Genomic DNA, 24,400 nt, shown 5'->3' with positions numbered 1-24,400 from the left:
TCTTGCTCCCTCCATTGGTGGTGAGTGCTTTTCTCATCTCTTCCTCTCCATTTCTCATTTTCTTTTAGTTTTGGATTTTGGGGAAAACCATGGGAGGTTGGGTTAAGCTTTGGGTTCCTCTTGGGACCCAATGCTCCTGTGTTTGGGACTTAATTTTAGTTCCTTGGGGTGCCATTGCACAGCCTTGCACCTCCCTTTGAAGTGCCATTCAACCAAACCATGAAAACCTAGGGTTTTACAACCAAAACCCCAAGTTAGAGGTGGATAATCAAGATTAGACCATAGATTCCCCGATTCATGATGTCATTCGGGTTAACAGGACCCTCAAAGACCTTAGAAACCTTCCCTACAAGCCCTTGGAGCCATTAATGGCCTTGGGAATCAATTTGGCTGAATTATGGGCATGAAACCCATGTTCTGGGTGCAGGCAGACGCATGGCCGGATGCAAGCATTATGCATCCCCCCGTAAATCCGCCCATCCCCAGAACTGTTAACTACTTGACCTCTGCTCACTATTTTGGCCATAACTTTGTCTATACATATCGTATCGACGCGATTCAAGTTGCCTTGTAAACAAGACTTAAAGGGCTACATTTCTTATGAAACCTATAACCAACTTGGAGTGTAAAGTCTTCTAAAGTGGTCCCAAACCTTCTTGTTGTGTTTTGACAACAATGTTGGAATTTGAATTGTACCCCCGGTGACCTCACTTACTTCGTGGTTGTCTAAGTAAGATTTTGAGAAGTTTAATGGGGGGTTACCTTCAACCATAAATGCCTTCTAAATATACTATTTAGGTAACCTAATGTGGTGCTAAGGTCTACCCCTTGATGCCTCATCGACCTCCCTTCCCCCCCTTTTTTTTGGGTTTTGAGAACTTATGGATTGGGATTGGCCTAGGGTTCCACTTGGAACCCAAGGGGATGAATGCCTACACCTAGGTGAACTCATGGGGAGTTCAATACTCACCCTTGATGTCCCATTGATCTCTCCCCTAATCCCATTGGAAGCCTAAAGCTTCAACTATCCCAAAACCCTAGAATTAGTTCTTAGAGGATTCAATCCATTCAATCCACTATCCCTCGGTTTATGTAGTATTCATTGACCCTAGGAGACCCTAGGACATCCTTCACCAAGCCCTTGGGGCATTGAAATCCAAAGGAATGGATTAGGGAGGTGTGGACTTTGAATTCTCGGGTTTGGCCTCGGGCGGAAGCAAGGGCGGATTTACCTGTTGATGCATCCGCCCATAAATCCGCCCAACCCCTGAGGATTATAACTAGGCGGACTCATGAACGGATGCAAGCCCATGCATCCGCCCTTAATTCCATTCGACCATGTAGAGCGGGCAGACGTAGGGCCGAATTCACTAATATGCATCTGCCCCAGCATCCGGTGCTTGATCCGAGGCATTTTACCCTAGGCTGACACAGGGACAGATCCAGGTGCTGATGCATCCGCTCTTGAATCCGTTCCAACTCTTTTATGCCCTATTCTTAGGCAATCTTTGGGAATCTTTTTGGGAGCCCATCTACCTTTCCTAACAACCTCTTTCATACCTTCCTAGGCAACGATATACTTACAGGAAGGCGTACTAAACAGCAATCGGACGATGAACCTAAATCTCGATTCGCTAATTATCTTATTTTATCTTGAATGTTTCTATGTTTGAATGTTATGCTTGATGCATTCATGTTATATGATGTACTCAATGCATAAATACATGTCTACATTATTTATCTATGAATGTGTTCATGCGTACGTTAACTGATGGCTATGCATTGCGAATGTGGTTGAAACATAGTTATCAAGGCGGGAAGGCGACCATGGCGTTTTAGAGGGTAAAAAAACAAGGCGACACCGCCATACGACAAAGCGCCCGCCATGGTGCCCAAGGCGTCCAAGGCGACAAAGGAGTCTGGACGCCATAGCGACGCCTTGATAACTATGGGTTGAAAATGAATGAGATGGTATTGTGATTTATTTAATGCCTCCTTCATGTTTTATATTTGGTCTATCATGTGTCGTGTTATGTTGGTACCCAGGTACTAGATGGTATGGGACGTTGATGCACCCGGAGTACCTCTCGATATGATAGTTTCATAAAGTATTTTGCGGTTAGGGTTGTATAATGTGATGCTTTGTGGAATATGTGTATTATGTGTGGAAATGAGATGGATGCATTAAAAGGGATCCAGGGACCGACGATGTGTTCCGGTACCGTGATCACCTTAGTGGTTAACCTAACCCGGGATTGATGATGTGTTCTGGTACCGTGGTTTGGGATTAACAGGGGTTTGTGTTTCAGATAGGGATCCGGGGATCGAGTGTATGTTCTTGTACCGTGATCGCCTTGTTGGATATTCCAACCCGAGGATCGAGGGTATATTCCAGTACCGTGGTTTGGGATTATCGGAGGTTTGCTGGGAGACCGACGATGTGTTTCAGGACCGGCAAGCTTCTACTGGCGTAGTTAAGGTTATATCGTTGGGGATTGAGGGTATGTTCTGGTACCAGGGATATGGCTCTACTATGTCGTAGATTAATGGTGTGGTATCGTTGGGGATCGAGGGTAAGTTCCAGTACCAGGGATATAACTCTATTACTCTACACAACATAGCATTCATGCATACGTTGTATTTCATCATCATCATCAACGCCATACATTTCATCATTTATTTGTTATGCATCCAGCATCATAATTAAAATTGTATTTGCTTGTGTGATTGTAAACTAGGTTTGATGTGCGAGTTATCATTGGTGGTATGGGACACCAATGATGTTCTCTTATCATGTTCGGTTTGCAGTCAAATTTTTGTTTATTGTGTGCGATTCAATTTTCTGCTCATTGGGCTCAATGGAGCTCACCCCTCGTGGAACCATCTTTTTAGAATGTGTTGCAAGTAGTATTGTACTGAGGTGCAATAGAGGATTTGGTAGAGGATGCGGAAGGGAAAGCGGGACTATAACTACTAATACTTTAAATGCTTTCTTTATTTATTGTTACATTTGTTAATTTATTTTGATGTAATGTTCCTTTCTTTTCCCTATATTTTCTTTTCGTCCTTTAACGTAACAACTTTTAGATTAAATACTATTCAAGGATAATCTTGTATGTATGTAATATCACTTTAGTTATCCCCTAAATGAGAATCAGTGGTATTTATTGTAAGTCTTTCGCTACTATGATATTAGTTCTAATTCTCGTTTGTGTGACTGTGAGGTAAGCCACTGCATCCGTGATTCTGGAGGCGGTTTAGGATTTTGGTAAGCATCCTAGTTACATCAAAACCGTAGGGTGGGTTTAGGTTGTGACAGCTACTGCCATCAGGCATATATGGCTAGGCTGGGACTGTGATTAGGTCGTCAACAAACCCTAACTCAGTGCTCCAAGTGTCGAATTCAAGGCCATAGTGTACTGACTACGGCGGCCCATAGCCACTATATTCGGAACCGGTGCTCTCCTGATCATAATCATAGTCATACTGAGATGATTTGTAAAAAATCTTGTAAGTTTGATGCGAATAGGATGCTAATTAACGTCTCCAGCAAGTTTTCCGTCGAAACAAGGTGGCAAAAGCTCAAAAATCAGCTCACCACTAGTTTCCTTGTCGAGGTCACCAAGACAGTCGAGTTTCTATCGAGATCTCAACTGTCTCGGTCGAGATCTTTCCCCTTTTAAACATGGGTTTGGTCTACAACTCGGTCGAACCGAGATCTTGACCAAGTCAGTGTAACTTTGTATTTCGCCTCCCATCTCGACTCGCTAATTGAAAAAAACGAATTTTAAGCAAGATCTCACCAAGTTCTTGAACCATGGGTATGACTGGTCATTGCTTATTTACATAGCTATACATGTATGAGTAGAATGATGTGAGAGGGACATCTACGTACTGTTTTATAATTGAATGTAAGAGTTCTAATGGATTGTATGTATGTAGATGAATTTGGATGTGAGAGAGATATATATATGTATCGTTGTATACTTGAATGATGTGTATAGTAAATGTTATGTGGATGTGAGAGAAGCATCCTAGTATTGTTGTATGAATGTGAAGGGGTCATATGTATAGTGTTGAATGTGTTTATTTCATTGGTTGGGCTACAACTATTGCTATATACATGTATAAGTTGATTGATAAATGAGAACATGAGTAAGAGTTGTGAAATGAGCATTTTAATGAATGTATGTTGGTAGACAAATATAAGAGCATGGTTGAATGAACGCTACAATGAAATGTGTATGTAGGATGAAAAGATGTGTAATGGATTACAAATGAATAATGCCACGTACATGATATAAATTATGTGATGTTAATGAAAGAAAAGAAAAGTGAGACAATGTACAAGAGATGTGATGAACAAGAATGAAAGTAGTGAGAAGTCTTATATATAAGAGAAAGAGATGGTTCTAGTAGGGATCTCTCTCCCAGTATGTGACGGCGATACGTAACGGCATGACTGGGGCTTGTGCGACGGCGATAAGTAACGGCATGACTGGGGGTATGTGACGGCGATACGTAACGGCGCAACTAGAGATGTGACCCCAGCATATGACAACGATACATAACAATATGTCTGGGAATGTTTACTAGCATGCGACAACGATATGTAACAGCATGACTGATGATTTATAGAGACACAGATGACAGCCATTGATCACGGCGTGTCCTCATTAATATGATGTGTTTTATGGCAGTTTACAAATGATGATTAGACTTGTGTTTTGAAATGACTTATCATAAAATGCTTGTTTTCCTGATATGAAAATGCCTATTTGTATTTGTATACTGATGTGAAAGCACATGAACACTCGAATGTACTGTAACATGATTTCTTCATTGGGCTGTTGGCTCACCCCATCTATAATGCTATTTTTCAGATGAAAAGATTAAAGGAGAGGTGTGTACAGCTCCAGACATTGTGGGTTGTGCGTGCACGTGGTACACTAATCTTAAGATAGAATATGAGGGTTTGATACAATGAGATGTATAGAAACACTTGCTGTTGTAAATAAAAGTTGTGGAATGTTCTGTTTTGTAATATCGAAATCGGCCACCAGTATTTATATATATGAATGTGTTATTTGGTAGTATAACCCAACTTCAGTTTCCAAAGTCTTCCGCTATGATATGTGTCATAAATGGAAGTTGTGGTTTATATGTGAATGGCGATCATTTGATCAGCGCCCGTGAGGGCAGCACCTTATACCCTATCCGGGTTTGGGGTCGTCACAAGAAGACTGCAAAAAAGAAACAACTAGACCCCAAGAAACAACAATATGCTTGTTCCTTGGGGAGTCAATAATAGAACTATGAGGGAACACATGGAGTCTATAGCTGACGGCGAAGAAGATGGCTTTCCAAATCTTGTCAATAGAATGGGCATTGGAGGTCCATCTTCGAAGATTCTGCTCCATCCAAATCTGTAAAATAGTGGCCCCAAACACCAATTTGCCAGCAGTGTAACAGATAGCATTGCCTGAAAAAGTCATATCCAACCAAAGCCACTCCCAAGCGAAGGGTAAAGGTCTCCTATTACGAGGCCAAATGGAGAGTAAGGCTTTCTTCCAAATAGTGGAGGTAAAAAGGCAAGTGAAGAAAAGGTGATCGACGTCCTCTATGCCATTCCAACAAAGGATACAGGAAGGGTAGACTTCGATGTGGCGGTGAAGGAGAAATGATTGGGTGCGGAGGCAAAGGTTAAAGGATCTCCAAACATTGAAACTATGGTGGGGAATGTGGCCTTTGAATCAAACGAGTTTATGCCAGAGGACATTGGGGCCATGGTGCCTGACAAAGTACCAAGCGGAGTTAGAACTTAAGAGACCATTAGGGGAGGGGATCTAAATAACCTTGTCTGAGTGGGAGTGATGGGGAGGAGGAGGGGGAAGCGAGGCCCAGACTTGGGTGAGGCAAGGGAGAAAGGGGAGGGGGGGACCAAGAGCTGTGGGATACGATGGTGGAGAGTGGGGAAAGCTTAGGAATGCCAGTAGAGTAGACCGAGTGGGCACCTAATGCTGTATATAGGACTCCTACGGGGTGCCAGGGATCGAGCCAGAGGGAGGTGGAGGTTCCATCGACAGAGGAGGTAGCTTTGAGGGCTAAGGGGTGGAGAAGGAGGATTTTGCTCTAAGATGGGTCAGCAGGAGGAGGAGCTGTCCAAATGGAGTCTTTTTTGAGAAGGTAGGAGAAGACCCAATTGACCCAGATGGAATCATGCTTAGAAGAGATTTTCCAAATTAATTTATAATCTTGGATCCTACGAAGACCAAGAACTCCTTCAGATTTAGGCAGACAGATGGTTGCCCAACTAATCGGGTGGAGGAATTTGGAAGATTCTCTTCCTTTCCAGAGAAAGATGCAGAAAAGAGATTCCATGAATTTAATGATGGGTTTAGGGAGCCCATAGATGCCACACCAGTAGATGTACGAGGATTGAAGAACAATTCTAATCAACTCAATCCTGCCAACATAGGAAAGGGCCTTTCTAGAGCTGAAACCTTTTACGAATAAGGTCCAGCATAGAGGTGCAATGATGACCAGTCAGCCTGGCAGGAATAAGAGGAAGACCAAGGTATTTGACAGGAAGGGAACCTAAGGAGAATCCCGTTAGGCGAAGGAGAGTGTCCTTATCAGCTTCAAAGACGCCCAAGAAGAAGATATGGGATTTCAAAAGGTTGAAACGAAGACCCGAGAGTCTTTCAAAAAGCTATGAGGACATAATGGAGGAGATAGACGAAGGGGAGGCCTTGGAAAAGATCATGAGATCGTCAGCAAAGGCAAGATGGGTAAGCTTAAGGGCCTTACACTTAGGGATGGAGGAGATGAGGAGTTGATCAGTTTTTTACTAGATACTCCTAGAGAGGACCTCAAGGGCAAGGGAGAAGAGGAAAGTGGATAGAGGGCATCCTTGGCGGATTCAAACTTTGGAAGGGAAGAACCCAATACGGGAGACATTAATGATGACCGAGAAAAAAGGGGAGGAGATGCAAGAGTGGATCCAACGAACGAAGACGGGGGGAGGACATTTGAATCATGACATCACAAATGAAGTCCCACCGCAGGGAGTCAAATGCTTTGTGGATGTCGATTTTCATGAGGGCCGAAGGGGAGTAAGATTTACGATCAAAGCCCCTAACAATTTCCGAGCAAAGGAGGATATTATCAAATATCAACTATGCTTCTGCAGGAAATGAACGTTGATTGGTTAGGGCTAACTGAGGAAGGGACCACTAGCTGAAGCCTATTAGCCAGGATTTTGGCAATAAATTTGTAGAAAAGGTTGCAGAGGGAGATAGATCTGAAGTCAAACAAGGAGGAGGCTCCCTCTTTTTTGGGAATAAGGCAAAGAAAAGTCTGGTTCATTCTAGGGAGTTACGGATATCTTTAATAAGATCATCCTTGATGATGTCCCAACTAGCGGAGAAAAATCCCATACTAAACCCATTAGGACCAGGCACCAATTGGATTTGTGAGAAAGAACCGCCTTGAGGATTTCATCCTCAGAGGGGATAGATTGGAAGGAGTCAAAAAGGAAGAGGGGACAAACTTGTCGATGAGGTTTGGGGGGAAGGGGGAGGACAAAAGAGAGAGGAAAAGAAGGAGATGGCTTCTGCCTTAATGTCATGAGCAGCAGTGAGAGGGTTATCGTCTCGACTGAGGAGCAAAAGGATGGAATTGGAGTTATTACGAGCTTTCATAGAATGGTGGAAGTAAACCGCATTAGAATCTCCAAGCTCAAGCCATTTGATACGAAATTTTTTACGAAGGAAGCTCTCTTCTTGGGAGGAAAGAGAAGAGATCTCAAAGAGAGCCTCTTTTCTTCCTCAGCCAAAAGAAGGTTGAGTATGTCAAATTGGAGCCGAGATTGGGCAAGAAGCCACCAGGGAGGTGATGTTTCCAAAGGAGGGCGAGTTCCAGATTCTGAGAGCTATTTTGGAATGGCGGAGCTTTTTTGCAACAGCAAGGAGGGGAAGGGAGGGGTAGTGGACTGGCTTGTCCCAAGCCTCTCGAACAATGGAAAGGAATTGGGAGTGGGTGGTCCACATGTCGAAAATTTTGAAAGGATTTGGGCCAAAGGAGGAGAAGGGTTGGATGAGGAGGAGGCAGGGGCTATGGTCAAACAAACTGGTCTGAGCCAACTCTTCTATTGTGCCAAGTAAGGGGGGAGCTAGACCATCTCAGATCATTGATACCAAGGTCTTCGAGATAGACATTAAAGCTATTGACTGAGAGGAGGTCAAGGGGACGACCTCCAATTTTTTCGTGAGCAAACCTGACTACATTTAAGTCACCTCCGTAGTTGTCACGGCATCTAGGCGACCAAAGGCATTGGAGAGGGTCAAAAATCAAGGCGACAGCAACTACGCAACCAAGGCGCCTGGACGCCTTGACAACTATGGTCACCTCCCACACCCCAAAGGAAAGAGTCAACCCTAGACTTGAGGAGGGAGAGATCAGTCCACAGAGGGAGTCGGTCAACAGCTCGATTAAAACCATACACAACAAAGAGAAAGAAAGAGGGTGAGTTGGGGGGAGAGAGATGAAGGTGAAGGAGCTGAGGGGAGGAGAAGGAGATAGAGATATGGATTTTATAAGGGTCCCACAGAATCTATATGCGGCCATTTGAGGAATAGTCGAAATTGGAAAAAGGACTAGGAGGGGGCAATCGAAGCGGGGATGCGGGAAGCGTACTCTTGAAGGACGCGAATTTCAAGAAGAGCGCAGAAGGAAAAGTTAGTGGATTTGATGAGGCCCCTAATGTCTGCATGCTTGGCCAGGGAATTGAGACCCCTGACATTCCAAATAAATCTAGAGGACATGGAGAACTAAAGAGTGGTATGCAACGATCCCCAAGGGGAGACTTTTATACTGCCTACAAGAGTACGCAATCAAAGGAGGTCAGGGCAGGTGAAGGCTGCTCGGAGCCAGGGCAAAGAGGGTTTGACTAGGCATCCGGGGGTGGGAACCAGTGGGGGGGGGGGATGCTAAAGACTGCAGCGGGGGGGAGGGGGGGGCCTCACCAATCGGGGGGCACACAAGGGGGAGAGAACTCCCAACAGACAAGGACACCAAAGACCCAGGACCAGGGTGGGATCGGTTAAAAATAGTGGAGTGGTTAAGGGGGCTAGTACGATGATGGGTAAAGGGGGTTGAAAGGGGTCCGGTTCAAGGCTGGGTTATGAAGGGGTTGGTTCAAGGTAGAGAAAAGGTGGATCTGGTTCGAGGGAGGGTTAAGGGGGTTATGGGAGGGGTGGGATAGGGTTAGGTCAGGGGTAAAATGGGGATGGGATAAAGGGTGGTGGGGACAAAGAGTTGATTCAGAGGAGAGGGAACACATGGAAGAGGGGGTAAGGTGGGGATCAAGGCTAAGGGTTAAAAGTGGGAGCCAAGGTGGGGGTAGATTGAAGGGGGGAAGGGAGTGGCGAGAGGCCGTCAAGGTTTGAAAAAGGGGGTGAAGGGAAAAATGAGGGGACAAGGGTATTGAGAAGGGGTTCAGGGCAGGTGGCAGAGTTTAAGGTAGGTGGAGGCTGGGGGTAGGGATCAGAGCAGGTAATAGGGAAGGAGTTACCTTCAAGGGATTGGCTTTAGCAACTTGATTGAGGTAATATAGAGCGTCCAGCTACAGCAACGATGCCAAGGGACTGCGATACCAAGGGAGTCAGTAAAGATGAGGCCCGCGAACTGAGAGAACAAGATGACCCAATGGTACAGGGAAAGGTTGAAGGACCAGTAGATCCTGAGCTTTGGACCAGCGGATTGTTCGAAACCAGGGCATGCGACAACGATGATGCCAGCCTTTGAGGAACTGATGGACCAAGAGAGGCTTGGGATGTTGATGGACTGAGAGGACGAGTTAGCAGAGACACAGCGTCTTGGTTGTTGGGATGCGAGACCATCTTAGGAACTGGGAAGGAGCGCAAAGGACAACCAAGAGGTGAACCAGAGGCTGGTTGTTCCCAAAGACGATGACTACGGCAGCAATTCTTCTTACGACCACGGCTCGGGTCACGGGAGGTGACTGGGGGTGCCGGAGGTGCAGGGTAGAGAACTAAAGCCTTCGAACTTCCTTTGCAGAGTGCAGTAGAAGGAGACAGAGTAGGAGCATCCAGCAAGGGCATCGAAGGGGCAAACGAGCCCGTTGGGGCAACGACAGTGAAATCTTCAGAAGCTCGTATCACCACTATGCACCATAGAAAAGGCAATGATTGAGAGAACAGTCGGTAAATTGGTATGATGGGGAAGAGACTAAATGAGAGATCAAAAGGTCACTGCATTAGAAACTACAGGGTGACTTTCCTTAAATCAGTGGAGACTGATCCATGAATTCTATACCTAATAAATAATAATGTTCCAATGAATTCTGTAATTAAAAATTAACATTTGTAGTGATTTATTTATTTATTGATTTCGTGGATTATTATGTAATTTAAGCTAATGGTGGCACATTTATCCATTAGCTAGATGGATTATGTACTTGATTAAGGGTCCAAGAATTATTATATTCAAATAGTTCCGTCAAAGGTTCAATCTTGCAAGTCTTTGACATTTCAAGTGAATAAGTACAAATTCTCTATTAAGTTGTGCTTTGGTTTGTTCAGTCCCAAGCTCACTTAGGCATTGCTTATGAATGTGTTCCCTTAGTTTCTCAAGAGCTTGTATGCCTAGAATAATTTGTGCCAACCTTGTACACAAGACATGGGAGCCGGTCTTCTTTGGATATTAAAAATTATGTTTTCAATGCTTTCGTTAATTATCCTTTCCTTGAATTTTAGTAGCTGATTCTTAGGCTAGAAGTACAGTTTCCTTGCTAGGATACTTGCAACCTTCTCCATGTATTCAGTTATGACTGTTTATTCATGAGCACATCTTTGGTCTGCATTTGGGAAAATGAGAACACATCCAACAGTTCATAAGTTGGAAAATGAACATGATGTGATTACCAAAATGGATTATTGGAATAATGTCCTAAAACAGTATAAGATTAGTGTATCGGAGATGAGGATGTCGAGGAGGATGTGCGGCAAGACTAAGAGAGATAGAGCAAGGAATGATTGTATTAGGACCAATTTGGGAGTTGCACCAATCCAGGACAAGCTCCATGAGAGCTGCTTGAGGTGGTATGGTCATGTCCAACGGAGACCCATGGATGCACCAGTAAGGAAGAGTGACCGGATACAGTTTGAAGGAGCTAAAGGAGGTAGGAGCAGGCCTAAAATGACTATTGGTGAAGTGGTAAGAAAGGATTTGCATGTGGTAGGGCTCGATCCTAGTATGACAACAGATAGAGTTGTTTGGAGGACAAGGACCCGTGTAGCCGACCCCTTATAGGAGGATGTTCCTTGGATGCTGCTTGGACTACTGCTTAGACTTTTTCCTTTTGTAATTTTATTTTCTCTTTTGTACTTCTTTTTACTCCTTTTACTCCTTTTTACCTTTTTTTTTCTACTCCTTCCTACTTCTCTTTTTTCTATTACTGTCATAGCCGCTTCGGATCCATGTAGCCGACCCCATTTAGTTGGGATAAGGTTATGGTTGTTGTTGTTGTTGTTGTCCTAAAACAGTATCAGATTTTCTGAGAAGTTCATTTATTTATAAGTTGAAGTTTGTACATCAGTTGCAATCCATGTCATGCAGTCATGCTAATCGTTCAGTTGGGTAATTCTTGTATGGAATAGGTTATCCAAATGTGTATTGATGATTAAGCCAAAGCTCAATGTATCATAGTATGCAGTTAATAAACATAGAGCAATCAATCATCTATGTATAATCAGTACAATTACTATTTCAGCAAATGGTTGATAATTCAAAGGATCCCACCACTAAGATACAGAAGGGGGAGGGGGGAAACAGGGCATTGCTCACTTGGAGCATAGAAGACTATACCTACAGATAAGAAATGTAGAGAAGCAATAATATCACTGGCCATTATAAGAACCTGGCAACAGGAATGAAAACATCCCTCTCCCTGATAAATTAAGTTCTGCATAGCTCACACTATTGTTGAAGTTTTCTTCAAACTATGCATTCCCAGTGCTAGCACATTGATTTGCAGGACTCGGTATACACCATCAATGTTATAAGGAGTCGAAAATTCGATCCAGAACAAGAAAACAGAAAAACAAAAGTTTATCATTAAACTATGGAACCCAATTCCCCGACTACGACACTAGAAGTACACCAACACCACAAAATTATAAATCACGAAGACCTTACAACATATCTTGGTGACAATGATCAAATTTTTTAGGATCAAAACCTAAACCAGAACCAACCGTCTATTTTTTAGGTTGTAAAGCATAACTCAAAAGCAATTTAACTCCCTGAACACAAAAGGCAGGGGATTTATGCTTTTCAAGCAACAACTGCCTTTAAATTCCTTTTGCGACTTTCAAGTTCCACTTCTCACTCTCACAAAAACTCCTTCACAGTGAAGTACATTACTAGACACTTAAACATCAATAACTAGCACAAATAATATATCCTCAGCTATAAACAATCAAAATTAAGCAGCAAAACGAACCTGACAGCAACTACAAATTCCTTATCTAAAGGCTCTGTTTTTCCCACCAACAGAACCAGTGTCCCAAAGTAATGCAGACTCTGAAATCAGTACAAAAGGCTAGACAGAAATAGATAAAGAGATGTTCTTAACTTGTTGAGCGTACGAGAAGGGGAAGACCAGGTTCTCCGAATGGATGAAGAAGAGAAAAAGAAAAAGAAAACACTTAAAGGGGAGAAGACCAAGACTCCAAAGACCCTGAGAAAAAAGCGAAGAGAGCTTCTTCGAAATGCACTTTTTTTTTTGGTTTAATTCTTGGAAATGCACTGGTAATAATGGAAAGAGAAATATCCTTCTGCGCAGTGCATTAATTGTTCGTAAGGCAAACGTTTAACGTGTACGGTCGCAGTCTCGCAGAAGACGAGAAAAGTCCTTCTGAGCAGTGCATTCATTGTCTTGTTTGTAACACAAAATGTTCAGTGTGAATGGTTCGCGTTTGGAAAAAGAAAAATCTTCTTTCTTCTACACGTGCGCTTTCGCTTTCACTTTCGTTGTTAGGCTGTTAGCTTCCTTCCTGTCTCTTCTCCTATCGTATTAAAACGGCAAATCAACGCTAATGTAACAGATTCTCAATCTTGACTGTTCATTTGTGGAGTGGGTGGGGGGGGGTTCAGACTTGTCAAATTAATTGGGACCATCGGATCAAGTCTAACCCATCTGAGTCTTTTTTTTTTTTTTTTTTGGGTAATAATTTTGTGCTCCAAATGAAACCAGAAAAAGTTGTCTTTGTCTTTGGCCTTTTCCTTCATTGTGGGCCGGGACGCTATTGATTAATAACTTTCTAGTGGATGAACCGTCTTCCATGGGTGGAGAAAAACTCTGTCCAATGACTTATTGGGCCCTTTTTTACTTAAAAAACCAAAAAAAAACTATAACCCCTTTTTTTTAACGGGCTTAAAGGAATTGGACAAGAAAAGACGCGGGTTTCACATGTAATGGTATCAAGCCGTCAAAGATAGCAAAATCCAAAAAAGGAAAAGATAGTAAAAGATGAGGTAGAGTACAAAATAATATGAAGAGGATTACCTGAAAAGTAGTGTGTGGCCCGGCCTCTACGCCAACGAGGGCCAATGGGAGCATGTTTGAAAACATCAATAGGGGTGGGATTCCACTTTCATGGGACGACAAGGTAGACATTTAGCACCCATGTGGGTGGGCGCAAGGGTCATATTGCCTTTCAAGGTTCTTCTTCCCAAAATAATAAAATGGGCAAGAGATTGTTATCTGATCGTACAGTGCCTAAATTAGTGTGAGGCCCAATGAAAGCTTGTGCAATAGCATTTGACTTGATAAGATTGTTTAGTTCACTAGGGGTTGAGCAATAATTTCATGCGATCCTATGTCTGGGCACAGGAACCATGTAACCCAGTTAGCATTCATTTTGCCTAATAATATAATTCATTTACCCACCTTTCTCATAAAATCCTATCATATTCGGTAAGATTTTGTGAGAAAGATAGGATGGGATAATTCTTGCCACATTAGCAGACAACATTTAATGCATATAATGTACTTTGTTACTTTACCACCCGTAACAAATAAATTTGGTTTTTGGAATTTTATGGAAAAACTACAAAGTATGACATCCTTTTATTGTCATCCCACTTTTTTCCTTCAAACAAACAAGATCCTATGGAAAAGAAGATGTGCTTAGACACATGAGCACCCGTAATTACCACCTCGCCCCGTGAAATCAATAATCTCATCCATGTATGTCTCTGTGCATGCTTTCATTGACCCCTGCGCTGATACAAGGATTACATGACTGGGCAACGATCTCTTGGCTCTTGCCCCTAATTGAATTTTGGGAGTGTCTTTTTGTGGGGGAGCATGGAGCATGCATCCATGGACGATTAGCTGCTCCATTTGCTGGCTAGATCCATTTTCCCAAGTTCCTCTAATAGAGGGGGGCAAAAATGACCACCCTACCCCTGCCCGAACTGGGTCCACCTCCCTCTATTAGAAGAACTTGCGGAAATGGAGCGGGCAAAAAACGAAGCAGATAAAAATAATGCGTCCAGACTAGAGGGAGTGAAATAACCGCCCCACCCCGAACCCCCATGAAAATGGAATGTCGCTTTGCTCATGTGTGCTCCCATTGGCCCCAATACACTCCCACAGGAAACTCTACCCCTTGAATGTTTAAAAATTTAATAACATTAAAATTGACCGTCGAACTACTCCTATAAGAGACGACTAAGAAACAAGGAATGTTAGGTTCTCAAAGTAGGGTTGGGCAATAGATTCTCCTGTCCTTGGAGAATCCTAATCCTTTAACAAATGTTCTTACTATTTCTCGCATTAAAGTATTTCCACCTCATTTATATTTTTTTATTATTTTTTCTTTTCTACTTTGAATACGTGGGACTCATGTCAATGATTCATTTTCCAAGACAACCATTAGTGTGGCGTATAGATTATTTTCAACACTTTGATAGCGTCAGAAAGTATTTCCCAACATTTAAGATAATATTAAAATAATAGCAAAAAAAAAAAGTGGAAAATTTTCCTTCATTGTGATGTACAGCCATCATTGGCGATAAAAGTGGTTAAAGTGTGACCCCTAGTTATGCATGGTTGAAATTACCTCTAGCCTCTATGGCATTGTGGGGACCAATGGGAGCGCACACACAAACATCCAATAGGGGCTAACTCACAGAGGCAGGATGGTCATTTCACACACAACCCCGTAGCTATCCCCTATCCATACAAAAAGTAATAATGAAAAAGAAAAATAATACTAAATAAAGAGCATAATGTCATCAATTATCACATTTTGCAAGGTTTATCCTTGCTGATTGTGCTAACAGTGAGCAATATAAAAATCCTGTCTAGGTTTCTTTATAATACAAACTGATTGAAAGTTGATAAAAGCTAACTTAAAATCAAATAAAATTGAAAAAAATTACCAAGTTCATGGATGTTCTGTGTGGTTTTCCAGCCATTGAACCATCTGAGTTGAATCCGTTCAATTCTTTATGTTTTGTCTTCCCATTAAAATTGCACTATGGATTCCTTGTTAGATTACTCTGGCTTCTACTTCATGTGCTGAACCTGTACAACCAAAGTCCATAGTTGTAGAAATAATAGGGAAGCAGTTTTCTGTACGGGAGTGTGGCCTACGCCAACACTCCCATGTGTCTATCTCTCTCCTCCTTAAAACAAGGGGGCAAAGGTGTCTTTTCACATGGGGAGGAGAGAGATAGACTCATGGGAGTGCTGGCGTCGGCCACACTCCCGGTTAGAAAACTTTTTCCCGAAATAATATTATTATCAATTAGAATAACTGCCGTCCATCCTCCAATTTTTGTTTGTTGGTCGAAACACCCATTGGCGATAATAATGAAAGGGAAGCAGTTTTCTATCCGGGAGTGTGGCCTACGCCAGCACTCCCATGTGTCTATCTCTCTCTTCCTTAAAACAAGGGGGCAGAGGTGTCTTTTCACACGAGAAGGAGAGGGATAAACTCATGGGAGTGCTGGCATAGGCCACACTCCCGAACAGAGATCTTTTTCCCATAATGAAATGATCCTTTGATGATTTTTTATAATGGTAGTCAATGGTAGGGGTTGAGTTCTTTTTCCCATATTTGAGCTACAGTTAAGATTAAGCGGAGATCATGGTTATTCATATTGGAATTGAGAATTAAAGATGAAATGAGATGGGGAATATCTCTATCTCTTAAAAATTCAGTGCGAATGCCAAGGGATCCTGCTCCCCAAAGCCTTTATAGAGAATTCACATGATATAAGAATATGCCAATCTGCCTCGGGTGTGGTATTACATGGATGACACAGTCTCTCAATTAGTAGAAATTGGTCACGTTTAGAAGCTGCGAGAAGGCCATTCGGGAGGACTTTCCATGCAAAAAACTTGAATTGCGGATGGACATTTAGGTTCCAGAGGTTTTCCAAGGTTTTTTGGTCAGTGGTTGTACTTTTAGCTAGGAAGGTAGCAGCAATTTTGGTAGAGAATCTACCGATTTTTTTTCCTGTCCTGTTCCCTGCTTGGTACAGTGGTCCAGTTCCTCTCATAGGGAGGCAGAAATGACGTTTATCCTCCCTTGGGCAGTGTGTTCAGGCAGTGGGTTAGGTCGTCATTTCCGATTCCCTATGAGAGGAACTGGACCACTGTACCGGGCAGGGAACAGGAGACGATAATGATCCAGAATCTACCAGATTTAGTGTGTACGTGTAGTGAACAAGAAATCAGGATGAGGGTTTAATGGAAGAGGAACCCTTCAATATTGCTTGACTTATATGTGAGGGAAAGAGGGATGAAATGAGAGGTTGGTTCCAAGTAGGGGTGTAAATGAATAGACGAAATCCGTTTCCGTATCCGTGTCCATATCCATTTAGCACTATCCGAATCCGTCTGAAAGCTAAACGGATGCGGATACGGATAGGCTAAAGCTATCCGAAAAGCTATATTTACATTTAAACGGATAAAATATCTTATCCGTATCCGTGTCCGTATCCATTTAGCACTATCCGAATCCGTTCGATAGCTAATAGGATGCGGATACGGATATAGCACTATCCGAGCCGAATCCGATCCGTTTACAACCCTAGTTCCAAGTGTGATTGATTACAAGATCACTAACAACTAAGGGAGTCAAAATCAAAATGAACCGTTTTCCAAAATCGAATCGAACCATTTAAACCGAAACTGTAAACCGTATAATAAATGGTTCGATTATGATTTCAAAATTGAGACCATTTAATTAAATGGTTCAAATTGAATCGGACCATTTAACACTTGAGATGTACATAAATGTGCCAAAAATCAAACAGAAATCATGAACCGTTTAAACCAAAATCGTGAAATCGTTTAATAAATGATTCGATTATGGTTTCAAAATTGCGACCGTTTAATTAAACAATTTAATCGAAACCGGACCGTTTAACACCATTACTAACAAGGTTATAAGAGGGGTGTTGTGTAATAGAGTTGGGTAATCTATGGTCCGTCAAACTTGGTATCCATGGTGAGAGCCATACTTTTACCGAGCATCCATTACCTATTTTCCAACGGATCATTTTAGAGAGATCAGGTAAAATTGAATGGATACCATTCCAAACCCATGATCCTCACTGCCATATCTGGTTTGGGTTGAGTAAAGAGGTAGTTGGGAAATATTTGAAATTGAGGATTTGAGCTCAAAGATGATTGGCTTCGTGATAACCCTCCATCCAAGTTTCATAAGGAGTGCTTTATTACGTAGTTTTGAAGATCGAAGAACAAGTCCTCCAGCATATTTAGGAGAGCAAATTGAAGACCAAATAGAGAGATACCTTTCTTCCCATCCTTTCTTTTCATTTATTTGATTAAGATGGTACGCCCTGCTTGAGAGAGTAGATGACTTCTCCAGTCTGCTCATGACAAATGATTGGGGGAGGCTTTCTTGGATTTTTTTTTTTTTTTTTGGGGGTGGTTTGGGGTGGAAATGGGGGATACCTAGATTTTTGCCATTTTGCCCCATTTCTTGGATGCCCTGCAGCTTTTATATTGCATTTCTATTAGTAGCAGGGGTGTTACTACTGAAGAAGATATATGCTGGTTTTGGTCAGATTTATTTGTTGGCCGGAAAAGTCCTCAAAAAGGGCAAGAATGGATTCATCCTCTAAAGATGCTGTACAAATAAGAGGGTGTCATCCGTAAAAAGCAAGTGAGTAACTTCAGGGGCACTACAAACTATTTTAATCTCTTTGAAAACGTTGAGGTCTCTATAAACTTGTAATAGACGAGATTAGCACTCCATAACTGTAATGAAAAGGTAGGACCTGAGGGGACATCCTTGCCTAATACCTCTAGTTGGTTAAAAAAAATTGAAACAGCTACCTTGGAGTTTAACAAAGAAAGAACATGCAAAAAACTTCCAAATAAGATCACACCACAAATCATTGAATCTATAGAAATTCAAATATTGCTCTAATGAATCCCCATTCAAGTCTATCATAGGTTTTAAACATGTCGATCTTTAATACAAGAAAACCTGTTTTTCCTTTCTTTTTATTTTTAAGTTAATGGAAGATCTCATGACCAATGATGATATTGTCAGTGATTTGTCTACCTTTGATGAAGGCAGATTAACGTGGTGAGATGAATGAATTTAAAAAGGGTTTAAGTCTCCTTGCTATGATTTAGGCAATAATTTTATAAGAAACATTATACAAACTTATGGATCGAAAATCCTCCACATTAGAAGTATTTTCTTTTTTGGGAATAGGAGTGATTAGTGTGTGATTGATTCCTGGAGGTAAGAACTGAGATTCAAAGAAATCCCTTTATACTTCTATATGGCAAAATATATTATCAAAAAGTAACCCCAAGGGGCAGCGCCGCTGGCAAGGGACGAGGCCTAAGGAAGATGAAGGTCCTGAGTTCGACTCCGCCTCCCCCCTTGGGCCCACCCGCCTGAGAGGAAGCTCCTTGGTGAACATGGGGGCCCAATATCTACTCGATATTTTTTTTTTTTTTGAAACTGGAAGTGTCCGGCCTTCGGCCGACTAATTCCTCCTTTATTCGGTACTACCAATAATGATCTTCATTGGTAGTTGATCCATTAAAACTTAGGGTGCGGGAGTGTTGCTCTATATCGAGTAGAAAAGTATACTCTTATTATCACATGAAAGGTTAGATGCGGCTGAAATTTTACAGACAAGTAGACCCCAAGGTCTTATTCTCACACATGAAGTTTCACCCCATTATAGTCCTTAATGAGTTGGGGAGAAAGGACGGGATCGGAATAATGTTTTAGAATGACAAGACCCTAGACCTTTTCATCTCTTGATACCCTAAAGTGGTGAACCAACAAATTTGTATCACACATCAGTGCCTGTTGGAAATTTTCAAATAATTGATGTGGGACTTTTCGGTTATGGAGAAAGAAATCACTTGGCTTATATGTGTTTGTGAAATATTATCACATGTTATGTTATGAAAGGATTGTACGGTGCACTTACGAGCGAGGACGGTGATCATCCAAGTGCGTACGTGTGCGTGAGACGCAATGTGGCGCTTTGATGGCGCACTTTGCACGTCGCCAGTAGGCGCCTTAATCTTTTCAAGATCAACGATCTATTAACCAGTGTGATGGTTAGGTTTCAACCATTGGATATGGCGCACTTTGCATGTCGCCATTGGGATAGTGAGCACAACCTAAAACATATGTATGGGAGGTTCTGTTACTGGCTCTGCAACAGGTTTGCTGCAACCCTTTGCAGTAATAGGGTGCAATTACTATCTTAAGGACAGAATGACCTCGTTCGACTCAGGCCATCTCTCTATCCTCCTCTTTTTTATTTCAAATTTATAACAGTGCCCATAACAGAACCTCCCATACATATGTTTCAGGTTGTGCTCACTATCCCAATTGCTTGTTGCTTATCACTTAGTGATGCAGATAAGTCACCTAAAAATAAGCCCTTTAGGTCATTTATCTGCATCACTTAGCACCTTAAAATCAATTTGTTTCGGATATCATTTTGTGGGTTGTACTTGACAGACAATAAGGTGAATCCAAACCTTCCAATGTTGGCTTCTCTTGGTTCTCTGCTTTTAGAAAAGGACATGACTACCTTGTTATTGATACATGGACTGTTTTCCAAATTGTTTCTTTAATCTTTTCTAAATTGTATTTATATCTTTTGTTCTGTTGTTCCCAAGTAGTTAGGATTAGGCTTTGTTTGGTTAATGAAGAAAGGGTAGCCTCATAGGCCTTTTCATCAGCTGTTCAACAAAGTGTGCCCTACTGATTGAGCAGCTGAGATGATGTCACATGGTTGCAATTTCGTAGGCTTAGCATTTCTCTTGGTTGATCTGGTTCTACATTTTGGAATAAAGGAAAATTGATCCTCCCTGGTGTGCATGGATTGGCAAGGGGCAGTCAGCCACTGAAAATTTCTTTTCCCCTTGCTGTCTACCTCCTGGCTAGTCTTATGAATTAGATTTATTATGTACAGTACATGCTTTTGGTGCCCAGGAGGCATTGAGAAATCTTTGCAGTCACAAATCATGTACATTCAAAAGTCAAAACCATATGAAGGGAGTGGGGAGATAGATAATTGATCTAGCTTGCTTCAAATTTCCCAGTCTTTGGGATTACTCCATATAAGTTGGGTTTGTTTAGTGTTGGAAGCATTGGGTTTCAATCCCAGTAAAATTTTGAAGATTCTATATTAAAACACTCTGTAAAATCAAACAGGGCAAGCAATCGCTGCCTGGTTGCGTAGCCCCTGCACCAGCTGGGGGCCAATGAAAGCACACAAAGGGGAATCAACATGGATGGGAGTTTTATTTCATGAGGTATGGGGTGGGAGTTTTGTGCTCTCCTATGTCTAGACACAGGATCGACGCAACCAAGCATCATTCTTTTTCCCAAACAAAAAACACATTGTATAAAAACAAATAAGGCAGGGGGATCTACACGCTGCCGGTGTGTAACGGTTTCAACATGCTGAGCCAATGGGAGCACAGGAGGGGGTGTTGCACTCACGTGTTTAAGGAAAGAAGGGGAGAGAGTGTGAGAGGGCCATATATATATATATATGGGACCTAGCTGCCAATTCCCTCTTACATTCAAGAAAGTTAAAAAACTAGAGAATCCTACCAATCCTTCACTCTAATAAGCTGAAATTTAGCTAACTTTGTTGACAGAATGGCTCTTGAGAAAACATCATGGTTAGATATTTTGATGTCCTAGGGTAGAGGAATCATACCAATCCATCTTGATATTGGTGGTTAAACTCTACTGCATGACTATAGTTTAGGGGAGGTCCCGCGGAAAAATAGCTCAACAGCATGCAGGATGGTTAAAGTTTTAACACCTTCAACACTAATGAGTAAAGATTGATATAATAGAAGTAAGTAATGAGTAAAGATTGATATAATAGAAGTAAGTGGATCAATCAAATGGGCAAACTCTAAGGAAAATTCATTACTGATGATCCAAGACCATACATATTGATAGATACAATTGCCATTTATTTGCTGAACAGATAGATCGACAAGAGACAATCATTGCTTACATTGCTGCAACATGTCGCATTGCTTGATGTCTTGGTTGTGGAATCCACTCATCACTCTCTTGGATTCCATTTGTGCGCCTCAAAGTGTATGAGAATGGTTTTTGTACTAGAACCTGATCATCCTCCCTCTCTGAATCTGTACTGTTCCCATCTAAATTAATGCTCTTATAACTTAGGTTCTTCAAAGAATTTCCTGTTAAGAATTTCTGACACATAGTAGATTTCTGGAAATTTAGAAAAGTGTAGCTCAAAAACTTCAGTCTCTCCGAATCCATCATCTTGGAGAACCCAAAGTGATCAATCCATATGTCTAGTGCTTGTCCAGCAGCAGGCAATACCAACCTCTTCACTCCAAACTCAACAAGCTTCTTTTCAATTGCTTCCATTAATCTACGACACATCCCTTGTCGAAGATTCGTCGGGTGAGTAGCAATTAAGGGCACTTCTGCAACTTTTTCACCATGAATCCTAAGTGTAGCCACACAAATCACATCATCTTCTCTCTCCAATAGAACTGTATAAAACCCTCGAAAGTTCAACCGGTTCAGCTTTGATCCCCTACTGAAAATAACATCTTCAATGAGATCACTATCTGTAAATGCTTCATGAATTGGTTCAAAGCTTCCATGCATTATTGCAAGACCAATGTTAAGCTTAGCATGAAACTCCATCATAGACTCAGAATCCAATTCTTTGCTATTATACCTCAAAATCTTCCAAAATAAGTTATCATCATCATCAGAATTCTCTATAGGAATTGATTTCCCTAGAATTTTTTGAAGACCCATAAATATCTTCTCACAATTGTTACTACAGAACCAATTTCCTTTAGAACAAGCTTTCAATTTCTTGTATCCCTCTCTCCTCAAACATCCAACATGGAATTCATGCTCACATTGATCACAAACTGAACTAGAATTCTCTGTAAATTCTTCCTTGTTCTTATTGAACTCACTTTTACCACATATACCACATGTACAGGATGGGCAGAACCATTTTCCATCAGGAGTTTTTTCTAAACCTACACAATTCTTATGGAAAACAGAGGGGCATTGATCACAAAGTAATATATCACCTCCTTCATGACAAATAGAGCATAAATCGTCACTCTTGTTGTTGTCAAAATTTAGCAATGATCTTCCTTCTTCCAAGAAGATACAAAGAGCAGGTTTACGAAAAGCGCCACCAGAATGAGCTTCAAAGCTTTTGACATCGAATTTCTTGTTGCAACAATCGCACCAAATATTGCCTTCACGGGTTATACTCCCCCTTTTTAATGGAGCATCAGCATCGATGTAATGTACCTCTGCGTTCTCCGACACAATCTTGCTTTCTATTAACTGAGAAATATTGGTGGCTTCACTGGATTCTCTGTTCTCAATTGCTTGGTTGTTCTTCTCTTTCTTCTGCTTCTGATCATCACATGGAGAAGACTTTCTCTTATGACCACGCTTTTTACCATTATAAATTGCTTGATTGGAAACCGGTATTGACAACAACTTCTTCCCTCTCTTCTGCTTCTGAGCATCACATGGGTACTTCCGCGGTCGACCGCGACCACGCTTAATACCATTAGAAACTGGTTCTTCAGTGATCATGTATTCTAATGGAGGTACCTCTATATCATATTCTTGATTCTCCATGCAATATTCACAAGCTAATCTAAGAGAATTGAATATCTTACCTTCTGGTGAAATATAACGCAATTCATTCCTAGTTTTCTTTTGAGCGAACTTGAAAATCCAACCAAGATAGGAGAGGTGTTTCTTTGCTCGTAAGGTGAGCTCGCTCTTGTTCTTACTTGATGACTTCTTTGATTCAAATTGGTGCCATTCCAATAAAGCCTGGGGAAGGAATTCGGGTTCGACTTTAAGATCTGCATCAATTAATGGAGCCATGTAAAGAAACAGTAGATCATAGAAAAAAAAATTTCTTTCTTATCAATCTATCTAAAGAGACCGTAGATCATAGGGAAATTTCTTTCGTTTTTTAAGGAAACAAGAATGGTTTTACATAGTTTTCTATTTAAAAAACAAAGTTTGAGTAGAAGCGGGAGAGTAGAAGTCGAGTTCGATTAGGAGAGTGGAAGTCGTCAGGGAGTTAGTTACACGACTGTTGGAAGTGAGTGGTAGAAGCGCATACGCACTGAGAAATTATATCACTGCAGTAAATCTTAACTGTTGATATGATTAATAGTTGATCTGAGCCGTCTATTGGTCTCATACTATCCTTATACTTACTGCAGTGGATGTTAACTGTTGATGTGATTATAGTTAATCGGAGCCGTCCATCACTAGTGACGAATTCGGAATATCCACCAACAAACCTTTTATATTTGGAGAAGAATAATTTAGAAACTAGAAAAATTGTCGACTACGATATTAGGACTCTTCAAAATGGAGTGGTAGGCTGGTAGCCATAGTGCCATACCTTATTTCAACGGGATAAAATTATTTAGATCCCCCACATGAGTTACTTTCTATTTTCGTTTTTGCAAGAAACCCTAATGGTAAATGAGAATGAAATCTAACAATAAAGGACTGAAACCAAATAAGTGTTTTGTATTTTTAAGAATTGATGTTTGTTTATTTTATGTTTAAGAATATATTCAATTATTTGTATGGTTGGCAATTTATTTGTATATAGAAGAATTTTGTACATATTTGACTGTTTGAGACTTTGAGTGCTTAGAACAGTTAAGGAATCAGAACCAGACTATCCCAAATGGGATCAGATCCTAGTTTTGGGATCGTTTAGTAACAGGATAGTTCTGAGATTGACCCCCTTGGGACTGAAATTGGTAAGA

General features: G+C 41.4%; 2 protein-coding genes and 1 long non-coding RNA gene across 3 annotated transcripts in view; 1 reads left to right on the top strand and 2 right to left on the bottom strand.

Annotated features, from left to right (window-relative positions):
• Positions 1–13,051, bottom strand: part of LOC122664251 (probable cyclic nucleotide-gated ion channel 20, chloroplastic) — a 144,728-nt gene extending 131,677 nt beyond the window's left edge. Inside the window, exons 1-2 of the mRNA XM_043859997.1 lie at positions 13,012–13,051; positions 12,527–12,537 (exon numbers count right to left, since the gene is read on the bottom strand). The gene's annotated coding sequence lies outside the window, so the exon portion shown is untranslated. The remainder of the gene's footprint in view (positions 1–12,526; positions 12,538–13,011) is intronic.
• On the top strand, positions 5,069–19,398 carry LOC122664257. Its single transcript, XR_006333317.1, has 3 exons — positions 5,069–5,080; positions 16,471–16,480; positions 19,298–19,398. It is a non-coding gene; the product is annotated as an uncharacterized LOC122664257 (long non-coding RNA).
• Positions 19,399–21,590: 2,192 nt separating this feature from the next.
• LOC122665903 (increased DNA methylation 1-like) lies at positions 21,591–23,492 on the bottom strand. Its single transcript, XM_043862032.1, has one exon. The coding sequence runs from the start codon at positions 23,490–23,492 to the stop codon at positions 21,591–21,593; it is 1,902 nt and encodes a 633-aa protein (XP_043717967.1).
• Between the last annotated feature and the right edge of the window lie 908 nt (positions 23,493–24,400).

The sequence above is a fragment of the Telopea speciosissima genome, chromosome 6, assembly GCF_018873765.1.
Source record: "Telopea speciosissima isolate NSW1024214 ecotype Mountain lineage chromosome 6, Tspe_v1, whole genome shotgun sequence".
In the NCBI taxonomy this organism is placed as follows: domain Eukaryota; kingdom Viridiplantae; phylum Streptophyta; class Magnoliopsida; order Proteales; family Proteaceae; genus Telopea; species Telopea speciosissima.
Note: the sequence above shows the minus strand (reverse complement) of the source record. Positions and strands in the feature narration are given on the sequence as shown.

Bases quoted from the DNA above. Each gene is read 5' to 3' on its own strand.
- LOC122665903 (XM_043862032.1), bottom strand. From the start codon at position 23,492: ATGGCTCCATTAATTGATGCAGATCTTAAAGTCGAACCCGAATTCCTT.